The 16,160-nt window shown below is 44.1% G+C and overlaps 1 protein-coding gene across 9 annotated transcripts in view; it reads left to right on the plus strand.

Annotated features, from left to right (window-relative positions):
- XPNPEP3 (X-prolyl aminopeptidase 3) overlaps positions 1-16,160 on the plus strand; it is a 474,091-nt gene that overhangs the window by 358,447 nt on the left and 99,484 nt on the right. For all 9 annotated transcript variants that reach the window (XR_012226445.1, XM_073558042.1, XM_073558039.1 and 6 more), the window contains one exon: positions 8,134-8,317. Coding sequence is in view for 8 of the 9 variants with exons in the window: in XM_073558042.1 (XP_073414143.1) it covers positions 8,134-8,317 (184 nt within the window). In the remaining variant the exon portion in view is untranslated. The remainder of the gene's footprint in view (positions 1-8,133; positions 8,318-16,160) is intronic.

Genomic DNA, 16,160 nt, shown 5'->3' on the forward strand with positions numbered 1-16,160 from the left:
GCAGTGTTGGGCGGAGATGTCACAGCGGCATGCAAATGCCCTGTTTCGCGTCCATATGTGGTGCCAAGTGTTCAACCCCACAGATTTGAACAGGGGAGGGGGATATGTGAGGCAGTAATTCCTTTTACAGCTAGGGGGTGCTGTGTGTTCTCCCCAGGATATGCACGGAGGCGTATAGAGGCTATGGGAATGCATTGCCGTCACAGGCGTAGCTGGGATTGCAATTTTGGTGAATTTTGTGGGTCACTGCCTCTTCACTGCATACGGGGCTATTGCTGCCTTACACAGGCTGTAAACTTTCCTGAAGAGATGGGTTTTCAGGTTCCATCTGAAGGATCCAAGGGTGCTGGATAATCGGACATGTTGAGGCATGGAATTCCAGAGGATGGGGGATATTTGGGAGCAATCTTGGAGGTGGTTCTGTGAGGAACGAATAAGTGTGGAGGAGAGTATGAGGTCTTGGGAGAATCGAAGATTACGTGAGGGAAGATATCGGAAGATTAGTTCAGAGATATAGGGGGACAGGTTGTTGTCAGTTGGTACGTGAAGTTTGATCTATTATGTTGTAGCCCACCCAGGGACTGCTTTAGGACGTCCCATAGTCCTATGTCCTCCAATGAGGCGAAGGAGAAACAGGGATTTTTGTATACTCACTGTAAAATCCTTTTTTCTGAGCCACTCACTGGGGGGACAGCACCTACCCTGTTAGCCTAATGGTATGTGCTTTTTCTTTTGTTTGACGTGTTGTACTCTTATTTGATGTTTATGATCTACTGCTTTGGCACTGAACTGGTTCCGCTGGAGCCAGCATGTGGGTGTATACTGCAGAGGAGGAGCTAATCTTTTTGTATTCACAACATAAAGAAGGATTTTTCCAGCGTCTCCAGGAGATAAAATAATAATTGCTTTATTGAGAATATAAAATCTTCATACCATTAGGTAAAAACGACATAAAGAGGCGTATGGAGGGGAGCAATTTCTTACGCGTTTCACCCTAAGGCTACTTTCACACATCAGGTTTTCGGCGTCAGGCGCGATCCGGCGTCGTGCCGGAATGCCGGATCCGGCAAATGTTTTGTAAAACCTGATGTGCCGGATCCGGTTTTCTGCCGGATCCGTCTTGTTCTTGACAGACAAAACCGGATCCGTCTCATCCGGTTCATCCGTTTTTCTATCCGTTTTTCGACGCATTACGCCGGATCCGGTTTTTAAAATTGACCCTTGTGGCCTTCCGAACGGGATTGGCTACTGGAAAACTATATATAGCATGTTCCTACAGCCCTTCTTTGACAGGTTGTAGAGAAGAAAGTGCAGGTTGGAGAGAAGAGCAAGTTACTGGCGAAGATGGATGTTGTCATTGGAAATATTACCACTAGAAGTTCTGTGACGGTTTCAGTAATGAGGGACAATTTTGCACTATACTTTATGTCACCTCAAGGCAGAGTACACTGGCAGGATGACAGAGTGTGAAAGATTTGTGCCCTAACCAAACTTGTGTACCTTCTGGACCAACAGTATATACCTTTGCCAACCAAAGTTGGCTATCTTGTCATGGTCTTACTATTTTTAGCTTTAGGCCACAGGTGTGTACCTGGTTGTGTTTTATGCAAAGTATTTCACCTTTTAACAAAAGTTGTGTACATTGTTAGGAAATCACCAACAATAAACACAACTTTTTAGGTGAAATACTTTGCTTCAAACACAACCAGGAACACAACTGTGGCAAAAAGCTAAAATTTACCCACAGTTATATACCTGGTTTTGAATACCTTTTTACCTTTGAAATACCCTGTATTTAACCTTTTTTTTTAAACATAGTTCGCCACAGAAAGAAATGACAGACAACCATTGTGAAACGATAATTTAACTTTTATTTAAATTTTTTTTTTTTTTTGTAAAATGTTTTTAAAGTGCAAAAAACTTTTTTAATAAAGGTTTTAAACCCAATGGGCATTTTTATTAAAAAACACACATTACAAATCTGTGTAGTGTGGGGTGGAAATACTGCTGGAGGGGCTGCGGGACACTTCGACACTGGGTGTGTGGAGAGAGGACTGGGATCGTGGTGGGGAAGGAACAGTTAGAGGTGAAGGTGTGGAAAAAGCTACAGAATGGGTGGACATGTGGGAGGCAGAAGAGGTGGTGGGCGGTGGAGTGGAGGGTTGGGCAGGGACTGTAGGAGCAGATGATGTTGATGGAAAGTTGTATGGGGAAGGAGTTTGGTACGGGGAAGGAGTTTGGTACGGGGAAGGAGTTTGGTACGGGGCAGGTTGCTGGAAGTGGGGAGATGTCTGGTACTGGGGAGGTTGCTGGTACTGGTGAGGTTGCTGGTATGTAATAGGAGGGGGAGGATGGAAAGTGGCTGGAGGGGGTGCAGATGTAATAGGAGGGGGAGGATGGAAAGTGGCTGGAGGGGGTGCAGATGTAATAGGAGGGGGAGGATGGAAAGTGGCTGGAGGGGGTGCAGGTGGAGGAACTACAGTGGTGGGAGGTGGAGGTTGGGAGGTAACCTGCTGTAGAGCACCGTGGCACGAATGCATTACATGCATCTGCTGGGTAGGAGATAGTGTTGCCATGCGCTCCACAACAGACCTGAAAAAGGTGTGGTTTGGCGAAGATCTTGCTTCTGAATGCATGGTTTGCAGAAGTGTCTTCACCTCCAGAATGCTGGAGTTGATCTGCTGAAAGCCTGCGGAGATTTGCTCTGACAAGACTTTTAGACAGTTCTGGAAAGATGCATTCAGATGCAAGAACTCTGGCGCATAACTCTTTTCCTGACCCCTCTGCCGCTGCCGCCCAGTACCCGCAGGTGTACTAGAGGTGGCAGGGGCAGAAGGGTGGGGTAAAGGGAAAGCGATCTCCTCACCAGCAGCTTCATGTAATGTAGGCGGCCACGATGCTCCTGTGCTGGTGGATGGGACAGATGGGTCGAATGTGTGGGAAGGTGCAGATGTACCTGGGTGGTCGAAGTGTCCCTCGGTGCCGGTCTCCTCAGGGATCGCCTCAGAAGGGTCCAATCGTGCAGGCTCCCGAGTGCTGCTCACCGTGCTGTGGAATAAAGAGAAAAAAAAAACAATTAAAATACTGACATGGTATGGCCCTGGCTGAAAAAAAAAGTTACATCTAACATTTTTTTTCACATGTGGTGTGTAATATTTACCTTCTGGTGAGCATTGTTTCCCGGAGGAACGACAGGGCTTGGCGTACTTGTACTTGCTCCTGCGTCCTCCAGATCCACTCGGGGCCCGCATCTCTTTATTGAACTCCTTCTTGAAACGATCCCTCACAGACCGCCACCGATTCACAATTCTGTTCCCTGAAACGAGAAAGGAGTGGTTAGTATACAACATCAGTGTTTCACAAACTCCAGTCCTCATGGTCCCCAGGGGTCATGTTTTCAGGATTTCCATAGTAAATAGAAATCCTGAACACATGATCCGTGGGGACCACGAGGACTGGAGTTCGGGAAACACTGGTTTACATCAAGCAACCGGTACTGTATATACTTACGCTCTTTAATCTGGGCCCGAACATCGAGGTCCTCCCAGCGGCCCACAAGGAGCGAACAGATTTCCTCCCAGAGTCGTCGGGTAACGATAAGGTCAGCGTGGCGGCGGTCAGCCATATTCCAGAGCGGCTCCCTTTCTCTGACGAGATCGATGAGGTGGTCCACATCGAGTCCTCCATCCTCACCGTCAGAGTCGGGAGCACGCTGTGAAGGCTGTTAAAGAAAAAGACAAAAATAACATAATTAGCCTCCACAAAAGAAATGAAATAAAAAGTGCAAAAAAACAAAGCAAAAATATTTATACTTACACGCTGGTGACCGCCGCGTTGCTGTCGCCGACGACCCTGGGAGGCACTGCGAGGACCTCTTGGCCGAGCACCAGATTGGGAAGACTAGAGAAGAAAACAAAAAATGTTATGTCTTTGGATGTAGGCATTTGTTTGCTGTGTGTGGTCTGCAGAACATTGTTTTCTATGTGTTGTGTGTAGTGTGATGTTGTGTTTCTGCGTTTGATGCAAAAAACTTACCAATTGTGAGCCCACTCCAGGTGTCTGTCCACCCCTTCCTTCTTCTTCTGGGAGCTCCTCTTTATCTTGTGATTCCTGTTTTGAAATAAAAGGCAATGAATAGACATATATTACAGAGATGATGGATTTTGGAAATAAAAACTTACCGTCAAACGCTGACGATGCGAGGGAGGGCTCCCAGAAGAAGATGTGCTGTCCTGTTGATGGCCAGACTCCATGGCTGTGGGTATTGCTGCTGCTGTTGCTGCTGCCAGTGATGCCATTTCTGCTGCTGCTGCTGCATCTCTTGGGCGGCTGTTGAATAAAGAGAAACAAATGGCCAATGAATATCTTGATATTCCATGGCCCTAGTTTGGAGGAATGGGGGATTTGATAATTACCGTCTCTCATCTGCTGCTGGACTCCCCTCCTCAGCATGTTCCATTTGCTGTTCCATTTGCTGCTCCATTTGGGGTGGTGGTGGTGCTGATGGTGCTGCAGTGGTCTCCTGCCTTCTCCTGCTGCGCTTGGTTGCTTTCTTGGGTGGCATGTTGGGTGTGGCTGTGGGTCCCACTGTCTTGCTTTTATATTTGTCTTGTGGGCAGAGCTACTGAGCATGCTCAGACCAAAAAAAACGGATCCGGCCACCGGATCCGGCTTTCGCCGGATCAGGCGCATTGCGGCGCTCATAGGCTTTCATTGTGTGAAAAAGCCGGACGCGCCGGATCCGGAGGGTCCGGCTTTTTCGCCGGAGACAAAAAACGTTACAGTAGCCGTTTTTTTCAGACGCCGGATCGCGACACATTGCCGGATCCGGCGAAAACCGGATGAAACGCATGGCCATCCGGCGCGATCCGGCGCAAATGCAAGTCAATGGGGGGGAAACCGGATCCGGCATTGCATTTCGCCGGATCCGGTTTCTGTCAAAAGCGCCGGATCACGCCTGACGGCGAAAACCTGATGTGTGAAAGAGGCCTAAGAGGGCTTAATCATGAAACGCGTAGGAAATTGCTCCCCTCCATACGCCTCTTTATGTCGTTTTTACCTGATGGTATGAAGATTTTATATTCTCAATAAAGCAATTATTATTTTATCTCCTGGAGACGCTGGAAAAATCCTTCTTTATGTTGTGCATGCACTATACACCCGGGTCAGGGTGTTTCCGTGCGTTGGAGGTGTGATCAGGAGTGAAGAGGGGTGAGCTGAATACTTCTTGTTTGTGTAATCTTTTTGTATTCACTTAGTGTCAGCCTCCTAGTGGCAGCAGCAAAACACCCATGGTCATGTGTCACCCAATGAGTGGTTCGGATAAAAGGAGTTTACGGTGAGTACACAAAAATCCTTGTTTTTGCTGCATTTCTGGTGTTTTTCTACTGCAGTTTTCTCAGGGTACAATTGTCTCTTGTGCATTCTGATAAAGTTTATTGCGTAAAAAAAATCTGATTCAGATTCATCAGGTTTTGGCACCACAAATGGAACAAAACTTGATACCTGTGTTTTTGCTTAGTTTTGCAGCGTTTTTGCACTAATTGCATTCAGTAAGTGAAAAACACTGGGAAAAAACGCTAAAAAAAAATTGACATGCTGCATTTTGCAAAAACACACAGGGCTCCTATCACAGACCAGTCAGGAAAAAAAGCTGTATGCATGGGTTTACTGAAATCTCATAGACTTTGCAGGCACTGTAAATGGTAGCTAAAAATTTGCATAAAATAGCTAAAAAAACACATTGTCTGAACATAGACTAACACAGCTTTTGTAGTAGACAAGTGAAACAAAGAGGGGGTGGAGAGGCCATGAAAACCCTGTATCTGTGCTGTGGCTGTCTCCTCCTCCAAGTTGGTATCATCATCCTCTTCTGCTGTGCGCCTTCCTCCTTTTCCTCCTCACTCTTTTCCATCCTGCATCTTGTCACTGCTAGGATTCCAAGGTGCCTGCTCCCTGCCCGGTATGAGTATGGCCAAAGAACAATGTACACATATACAGTGATGGTCAAAAGTGTTGGTATCCTTGAAATTGTTTCAGAAGTATTTCTCCCAGAAAATTTTTGCAATTATAGATGTTTTGTTATACACGTTTATTTCTTTTGTGTGTATTGGAGCAACACGAAAAAACAGAGGGGAAAAAAGGGTAGATTAGATGTAATTTCACACAAAACCCCCAAAATTGGCCAGACAAAATTAGAATCATAGAATCGTAGAGTTGGAATGGACCTCCTGGGCCATCTGGTTCAACCCCCAGCTCAAAAATTGTTGCCACCCTCAACTTAATATTTGGTTGCACACCCTTTTGAATAAATAACTACAATCAATGGCTTCCTATAACCATCACCAAACGTCTTACACCACTCTGGAATTTTAGACCACTCTTCTTTTGCTAACTTCTCCAGCTCTCTCACATTTGCAGGGTGCCTGCTCCCAATAGCAATTTTAAGATCTCTCCACAGGTGTTCATTGGGATTTAGATCCGGACTCATTTCTGGCCACATCAGAACTCTCCAGTGGTTTGTTTCCTTCCATTTCTGGGTGCTTCTTGAAGTATGTTTGGGGTCATTGTCCTGCTGGAAGACCTATGTCCTAGGACGCAAATCCAGCTTTCAGACACTGGGCACTAAATTGCAACCCAAAATCCGTTGTAATCTACAGATTTCATGATACCTTACACACAGTCAAGGCACCCAGTGCAAGAAGCTTCAAAACAACCACAAAACATCTTTGAGCCTCCACTATATTTGACTGTAAGTACTGTTTTTTTCATTGTAGGCCTCATTCCATTTTCTGTAGACAGCAGAATGATGTGCTTTACCATAAAGCTTGGTCTCTTCTGTCCAGAAGACTGTTTCTCAGAAGGATTTTGACTTATTCACGTACATTTTGGCAAACTGCAGTCTATCTTTTTAATGCCTCTGTGTCAGCAGTGGGGTTTTCCTGGATCTCCTGCCATAGTGTTTAATTTCAATGAAATGATGCAGGATAGTTCACACTGACACTGATGCACTCTGAACCTGCAGAACGGTTGAAACTTGATTATGGCTGCTTACCCACCATCCAATCTATCCTGCGTTGCAAACTTCCATTAATTTTTCCTGACGTTTACATCCAGGGAGATTACAGTAGCTGCAGTACAATAGGTTGTAAACTTCTTGATTATGTTGTGGACAAAGGAACATCAAGATCTCTACAGATGGACTTGTAACCTTGAGATTATTGATATTTTAAAAAACAAATTCTTCTCAAGTCCTTAGACAGTTGTCTTCTCTTTCTGTTCTTAATGCTTAGTGTAAAATTATGTCTAATTTGCCTTTTTTTATCTTTTTTGGTTTTGTTCCAATACACACAAAGAAAATAAGTGTGTGTAATACAATAATGTTCTGGGAGAAATACTGCAGTTTCTAGAACAATTTAAAGGGCGCTAACACTTTCAGCCAAGACACTAGATTTACCAAATCTGCCTTCCTCCATAATCTGGATTTGCTCTATCGTCCTGTTTGACAACTGTCATACATAAGGCATACAGTTCTAGTTGCAGATGGACAGTTCGCGAAGTGTATCTATCAAACATTTGGTTTTTTTTTTTCACATCTTATGCCTTTTCAATGTCATCAGACCCCCACAGATTGCTTAAAAGCACACAATTCAGTATGCAAAAACGCCCTTTGTGGTGTACGAGTTCAAATAGTCTATGAACCATACACAACTCTGAGTGATTATTGGGGGTTTCAGGACTCGGACTCCCACCAATCTGCAGTACATATAATGGGATATATAAGATATAGAACAAATTATATGATCGGTACACTGACGTTGCTCAAATCTGAATGAACTTAATATATTGAGCAGATCCTACTATCCCATTGTTTTCAATTAGATCAATTTCACCTATTTGGTGCATCAGTTGTTGCGTAGGACAAGACTTTTCATTATATGGTTCTAACAACTTCTTCAAATAGTGTGGCTTGTGACAGTCTCTCAGACCTGAATGTAGCTGTCAAGGTGAGAAAGGTTGAGAACCACTGCTTTAACAAGAAATCTTAACATTCTGTTATACATTTTTCTTTACATATTTTAGATTTTTTTCCTGAAAAAAAATAAAATCAAATTTTTTTTCTGAATTCTGCAGGTTTACTGCCGCACAAGAAGAACTGTATGAATCTGTGTTGGAGGTGCAGAAGTCTTGCCTTTGTCTTTGCATCCCAGGCACAAGCCTGGAGAACCTGTATAGTCATATGTTGACTCAACTGGGAATGAAACTCAGAGACCTGGGCATTGTGCAGAAAAGATGCAGTGATGATCAACTCTTCAAAGTAAGTTTGTTTTCACATTGTATAAAGATAATTCTACATCTTTATACTGCTCTGAATACACTTATCTGGGAACTAGGACATCTATGCTGCATAAGAACAAAACCGTTGGCACAACCCTGGTAACCGGAGGTGGTGCACAAGTAGGATCCCAATCCGTGAACTTCAATTTATATAGACTTGGCACACACCAAAAAGATTCTGATGCAGAAAGGTGGTTTTAATGAATTGCAGTACATACATACAGACGTTTCGGTCTAGGACCTTCATCAATGTACAATAAGTTGTACTGTGAGCTCTTAGTGACTGGGCTTTAAGGGAGATACCAATACTGCAAGGAGGCACCTGCGGCCGTCCCACGTAGTTCTATATAACAAGTGGACGCAGTATCCACCGTGAATCCAAGGGTGCCTAAACGTCTGTATGTATGTACTGCAATTCATTAAAACCACCTTTCTGCATCAGAATCTTTTTGGTGTGTGCCAAGTCTATATAAATCTATGCTGCATAAGCTCTTTTGTCAGTCTGCAAATTAAAATAATTTCCTTGCAGCATCTGCCACACTGCAAACAGTAACGAAAGATGGCACAGTCTTTGCGCATTCGTAACAACCTATATTATAAACCTCTATTGATATTCATCACATAACGTGCCTTGAAAAAGTATTCATACTCCATGAACTTATTTTATGTGATATACCAACACAAAGTAGCAAGCATTTGTGAAGTGTAGACAAAATGATACATGATTTTCCAATAATTTTAAAAATATAAATCTGAAAATTGTGACGTGCATTTGTATACATCCCCCTGTAGTTTGACACCCCTAAATAAAATCCTGAATGTCCAAGTGGCTGCAGAAGTCAAATAAATTGAGTTCACCTGTGTGTAATTTATTGTCCGTATAACTACAGCTTTTCTGTGACGTCCTCAGAGATTTGTTTGAGAACATTAAAGGGAGCCTGTCACCTGTTTTGGCCGCCATAAGATGCAGCCACTGCCTTTCAGGGCTTATCTACAGCATTCTATAATGCTATAGATAAGCCCCCGGTCCGACTTGCAAGATAAGAAAAATAACTTTTAGGCTGTGTGCACACGTCTGGAATTCCCGCGGATTTTATACGTTTTTGCCGCTTTTTTTCACAGCGAAAATGCTGCAAAAACGCATATAATAAGCAAGCCATTGTATTCAATGGCATTCCGCACATGCTGTGCTAATGTGTATTTTTCCGTGGCAAAATCGCATCGCGGAAAAATATGCAGCATGCTCATTCTTTGTGCAGAATCGCGGGAATTCCGCACACATAGGAAAGCATTGTTCTGCTTACTTTCCGCATGTGGCTATGGCCACCATGCTCAAAGTAAGCGGAAAATGTGCGGATGGTACCCAGGGTCTGGAGGAAAGGCGATTCTCCTCCTGGCTCTGGGTACCATATCCCTGTAAAAAACAAAATTAAAATAAAAAAATCGTGTTATTCTCACCTTCTGGCGTTCCACGCAGCGTCCCCAGGCCTCAGCGGTGCTCCCACCAACTTGTGTTCCCAGTGCTGCCTTGCGAAAATGACCTTTGATGAAGTCGCGGTCTCGCGAAACCCTAGCGGTCTCGCGTGACCGCTTCGTCATCAAAGGTCATTGTCGCAAGGCATCGCTGGAGACTTGCGGGGAGGATCGGGGACGCTGCGCGGGACGCCGGAAGGTGAGAAAAACACCATTTTTTTTTAGTATTTTTAACTTTATAGCTTTTTACTACTGATGCCTCATAGGCAGCCTCAATAGTAAAAAGTTGGTCACACTCGTCAAACACTGTTTGACGAGTGTGACCAACCTGTCAATCAGTTTTCCAAGCAATGCTACAGATCGCTTGGAAAACGCTAGCATTCTGCAAGCTAATTACGCTTGCAAAACGCTAATTAAAACGCGGGAAATACGCGGGAATTACACAAGCAGAATTCTAGCGTATTTCAGGGCAGGGAGTTCTGCGGCAATTCCGCAACGTGTGCACATAGCCCTATACTCACCCGGGAGCCAGTACGGTGCAGTATGGTCCGATAGGTGTTGCGGGTCCGGCGCCTCCCCTCTTGCGACACCACCCTCCTGCTTACTTCATGCCTCCTCGGCAGTGCGCTTCTGTGCAGGCGTACTTCTCTGCCCTGTTGAGGGCAGAGCAAAGTACTGCAGTGCGCAGGTGCCGGGAAATGTCAGAGAGGCCCAGTGCCTGCACACTGCAGTTCTTTGCTCTCAACAGGGCGGAGAAGTACGCCTGCGCAGAAGTGCGATGCTGGGGAGCGATGAAGCAAGCAGGAGGGCGGCGTCGCAAGAAGATGGGAGACGCCAGACCTGGACCTGCGACACCCATCAGACTGAACCGCCCTCCCTGGTGAGTATAATAAAAGTTATTTTTCTTATCTTTCAGGTCGAACTAGGGGCTTATCTACAGCATTATAGAATGTTGTAGATAAGTCCTGAAAGGCAGTTGCCGAATCTTATAGTGACCAAAACACGTGACAGGTTCCCTTTAAGGATCAAAGAGCACTATGAAAACCAAGTAACACACTAGACATGTTAGGGGTAGAATTGTCGAGAAGAGTAAAGTAGGGTTGGATTATAAAAAAAAATAATCCGAGCTCTGAACATCTCACAGAACAATGTTCAATCCATCATTCAAAAATGGAAGGAGTATGGCACAACTGCAAACCTACCAAGACATGGCCGTCCTGCTAAACTGACTCACAAGCAAGGAAAGCACTAATTAGAGAAGCAGCCAAGAGGAACATGGTCGTTCTGTAGGAGCTTCAGAGACCCACCGCTTAGGTGGGAGAATCTGTCCACAGGACAATTGTTAGTCGTATACTTCATAAATCTTTCTTTTATGGAAGAGTGGCAAGAAGAAAGCCATAAGAAGTCCCGTTTGCAGTTTGCAAAATGACATATAAAAGACACAGCAAGCAGGTGTAAAAAAAAAAAGTGCTCTGGTAAAGTAGAACTTTTTAAGCAAAATGCAAAACGCTGTGTGTGACGGAAAACTAACATTGGACATGACCCTGAAAACACCATCCCCACTGTCAAACATAGTGGTGGCAGCATCATGCTGAACAGAGACTTTTTTTCAGCAGGGACGGAATCTGGTTAGAGTTGATGGGAAGATGGATGGTTCTAAATACAGGGCAATCCAGGAAGAAAACCTGTTAGAGGCTTTAATAGACTTGGGATTCAGGACAACGACCCAAAACATAATTAATGTGTGTGAATGTCACAGTCCAAACCTAAATCCCATTAAGAATCTGTGGTAAAATTTTAAAATTGCTGTTTGCTAACGCTTTTCATCCACAATCTCACTGAAATAGGGCTAATATACATATTATAAGTTTATGCTTAGAACATACAACACTGCCCTTCACCTCTCCAAACAAACCTATTTCAACACCCTCATCACCTCACTGTCCAATAACCCGAAACGTCTCTTTGACACTTTTCATTCTCTACTCAACCCAAGAGTACAGGCCCCAACTACGGAGCTCCACGATCTGGCCAACTACTTCAAAGAAAAAATTGACCAGATTCGACAGGAAATTATCTTCCAATCACCTCATACCATACACTGTCCTCCCTCCCCCACTGCATCTTGCTCACTCTCTGATTTTGAACCAGTCACAGAAGAAGAAGTAAGCTGGCTCCTTGCATCTTCTCGCCCAACCACTTGCACCAGTGACCCATTTCCGTCACATCTCCTCCAGTCCCTTTCCCCTGCTGTCACCCCTCACCTAACTAAAATATTTAACCGCTCTCTCTCTTCTGGTATCTTTCCTCATTTAAGCATACCATCATACATCCTCTACTTAAAAAAACATCTCTCGATCAAAACTGTGCCGCTAACTATAGACCTGTCTCTAATCTTCCCTTCATCTCTAAACTCCTGGAACGCCTGGTCCACGCCCGTCTTATCCGCTATCTCTTTGATAACTCTCTTCTCGACCCTCTCCAATCCGGTTTCCGCTCTTTACACTCTACTGAAACTGCCCTCCCTAAAGTCTCTAATGATCTACTAAAATATTCAGGATTGAGAGTCCTCAGTAGTTGATACCTTTTAATGGCTAACTGAAAAGATGGTAATACATTGCAAGCTTTCGAGACTACTCAGGTCTCTTCATCAGGCTAGACTAATACAAAATCTGAAGTCACATATTTATGCACAATACAGCCTAGAAAAAATGCAATAGATAAGACAAGTGACGTGAAGCAGAACTATCAATATGGGAGAGGGAGAAACATAAATATAAACATTGGACCAGTTCATAGATAAGGAGTCTGGATGTTTTATGGTCCTCTGATTGGGGTCTAGTTCTGTGTTGCCCCGCAAGGTTTTAAAAGGAAATTCCTTAATTGATGTAAAAAGACATAAATCCATGCGACACATTCATTCCAGCACTGAGAGTGTCAAAGTTCGTCATAAATTTGTACTCCCAAACTCGTCTCTCTCTCTGAGATGTGAAGTTACCTTTCAATACCAGTAATTTCATATCCATGCTGCTGTGATCAGGGATACAGAAATGTTTTGCCACAGGTAGATCCATTCTTTTTTCTCTTATAGTGTGACGATGAGCATTCATCCTTGTTCTAAGCTTTTGCCCTGTCTCCCCCACATACAGACCCCCAGTTGGACATTTAGTACAAATAATTAAGTACACCACATTAGATGTAATGCAGGTGAAAGTACCTGGGATCTTGTAGTCCTGATGTGAGTTGGGGATCTTTATCTTGTCCGTGGTCATTATAAATGGACAGGTTTTACATTTTTTCTGGTTGCAAGGAAAGGTTCCTACATCAATTAAGGAATTTCCTTTTAAAACCTTGCGGGGCAACACAGAACTAGACCCCAATCAGAGGACCATAAAACATCCAGACTCCTTATCTATGAACTGGTCCAATGTTTATATTTATGTTTCTTCCTCTCCCATATTGATAGTTCTGCTTCACGTCACTTGTCTTATCTATTGCATTTTTTCTAGGCTGTATTGTGCATAAATATGTGACTTCAGATTTTGTATTAGTCTAGCCTGATGAAGAGACTTGAGTAGTCTCGAAAGCTTGCAATGTATTACCATCTTTTCAGTTAGCCATTAAAAGGTATCAACTACTGAGGACTCTCAATCCTGAATATTTTTCTATCTACTGGCTAACACGGTACAAAGATATACATCTTTCCTGTATCATAATGATCTACTAACAACTAAATCAAATGGTCATTACTCCATGCTAATTCTCTTGGATCTCTCTGCAGCATTCGACACTGTGGATCATCAGCTCCTCCTCACTATGCTCCGTTCCATTGGCCTCAAGGACACCGTTCTCTCCTGGTTCTCCTCCTATCTCTCTGACCGCTCCTTTACTGTATCTTTTGCCGGTTCCGCCTCCTCTCACCTTCCCCTTACTGTTGGGGTTCCTCAAGGATCAGTTCTAGGCCCCCTCCTCTTCTCCTTGTACACTGCCCCTATTGGTCAAACAATCAGTAGATTTGGTTTTGGTTTCCAGTACCATCTCTATGCTGATGACACCCAATTATATGCTGCTTCTCCTGACATCACGCCAGCCTTTCTAGAAAACACCGGCGATTGTCTAAACGCTGTGTCTAACATCATGTCCTCACTATATCTGAAGCTGAACCTGTCAAAGACTGAACTCCTTGTGTTTCCTCCCTCTACAAATGTACCTATACCCGACATTGCCATTCCTGTGTGTGGTTCCACTATTACTCCCCAGCAACATGCCCGCTGTCTTGGGGTCATACTTGACTCCGAGCTTTCCTTTGCCCCCACATTTGATCACTGGCTCGCTCTTGTCATCTGCACCTCAAAAACATTTCTAGAATTCGATCTTTTCTTACTTTTGACTCTGCAAAAAAATCTTACTGTTTCTTATTCATTCTCATGTATCTCTCTTCTAATCGGCCTCCCTCTTACCAAACTCTCCCCTCTCCAATCTGTCTTGAATGCTGCAGCCAGGATCATATTCCTCACCAATCGTTACACCGATGCCTCTACCTTGTGCCAGTCATTACACTGGCTACCCATCCACTCCAGAATTCAGTATAAACTTATTACCCTCACCCACAAAGCCCTCCATCGCTCAGCACCACCCTACATCTCCTCCCTTGTTTCAGTATACCACCCTGCCCGCGCCCTCCGTTCTGCTGATGACCTGAGGTTATCATCCTCAATAATCAGAACCTCCCACTCCCGTCTCCAAGACTTTACACATGCTGTGCCAATTCTTTGGAATGGACTTCCCAGGTCAATACGATTAGTCCCCAATCCCCACAATTTTAAGCGTGCCCAGAAAACGCATTTATTCAGACTGGCCTATCGCCTCAACACATTAACCTAATCTATCCCTGTGTGGCACAGCCAAAAGTTTTACCATAACCAGGTTCCCCGAATCATGTTCCCACATGCTTTATGCATCCATTAGCCCTCTGTGTCTGTAGTGTTACACACTTAACATTATGGCTGGTCCATACAATCAGGGCAACTGTTACCACCCACCTTTCGTGTCTACCTCTTTCCTCATAGACTGTAAGCTTGCGAGCAGGGCCCTCATTCCTCTTGGTATTTGTTATAATCTATGTGATTATTGTTATGCTGTAATGTCTATTGTCTGTACAAATCCCCTCTGAAATGTAAAGTGCTGCGGAATATGTCGGCGTTATAGAAATAAAATGTATTATTATAAGAATGGGCAAAACTTTCCGCTTCTAGATATGCAAAGCTGGTAGAGACCAAAAGACTTGCAATTGTAATTGCAGGGAAAGGTGATCCTACAAACTATATATATGTAACCCCTAACCCCACTCCCCAGCCTGTTTTCACCTTCCTCATCGGCAAATTTTTTTAAATTTTGAACAGTGTGTAAGACAGCGGTAGCACTGTACGCAGTGAAGAGGCAGTGACCCACAAAATTCAAACACAAAAGTCTCTTTAATGTGTTTCCTCACAGCATTAAAAGTCCAATCCACACAAGTGCATATAACTTCAATGTATATAACTAATATCCTTTTCACCATTTGTAGAATATATATTATACAATGTTCATTTTACAAGCATTAACACGCCAGTCTTCCTCTGACTAGTTCCCGTGGGAGTCTATGCGCCATATCCAAGACTCTATTCACACAGCATTACATGTTGCAGGCACTACACAAGCTAGTCATCCTCTGACTAGTACCCGTGGGTGTCTTGCACCGCTGCATCACAGTCTCTTTACTCACACAGCCGTACACAGTCCAGGATATCCTCCGGATCGCAGTCAGGCACCATATCCACCTATTTTGCAATCGCTACACATGCCAGTCTTTCGGGCACAGGACATCCACCTCCGGTTCACCTCTGGCCACAGGACTGTCCACATCCGAGACCAGTCGCCATGGATGGCTTAGAATAATAGAATCATAGAATCTTAGAGTTGGAAGGGACCTCCTGGGCCATCTGGTCCAACCCCCTGCTCACAGCAGGATTCGCTAAATCATCCCAGTCAGATGTCTGTCCAGCCTCTGTTTGAAGACTTCCATTGAAGGAGAACTCACCACTTCTCGTGGCAGCTTGTTCCACTCATTGATCACTCTAACTGTCAAAAAGTTTTTTCTAATATCTAATCTGTGTCTCCTCCCATTCAGTTTCATCCCATTGCTTCTAGTCTTTCCTTGTGCAAATGAGAATAAAGTTGATCCTTCTACAATGTGACAGCCCTTTAGATATTTGTAGACAGCTATTAAGTCTCCTCTCAGTCTTCTCTTTTGCAAACTAAACAATCCCAAATCCTGCAACCTTTCCTCATAAGACAGGGTTTGCAGACCG

This window comes from Dendrobates tinctorius, unplaced genomic scaffold (genome assembly GCF_039654945.1).
Source record: "Dendrobates tinctorius isolate UK_male_01 unplaced genomic scaffold, ASM3965494v1 ptg000012l, whole genome shotgun sequence".
Classification (NCBI taxonomy): domain Eukaryota; kingdom Metazoa; phylum Chordata; class Amphibia; order Anura; family Dendrobatidae; genus Dendrobates; species Dendrobates tinctorius.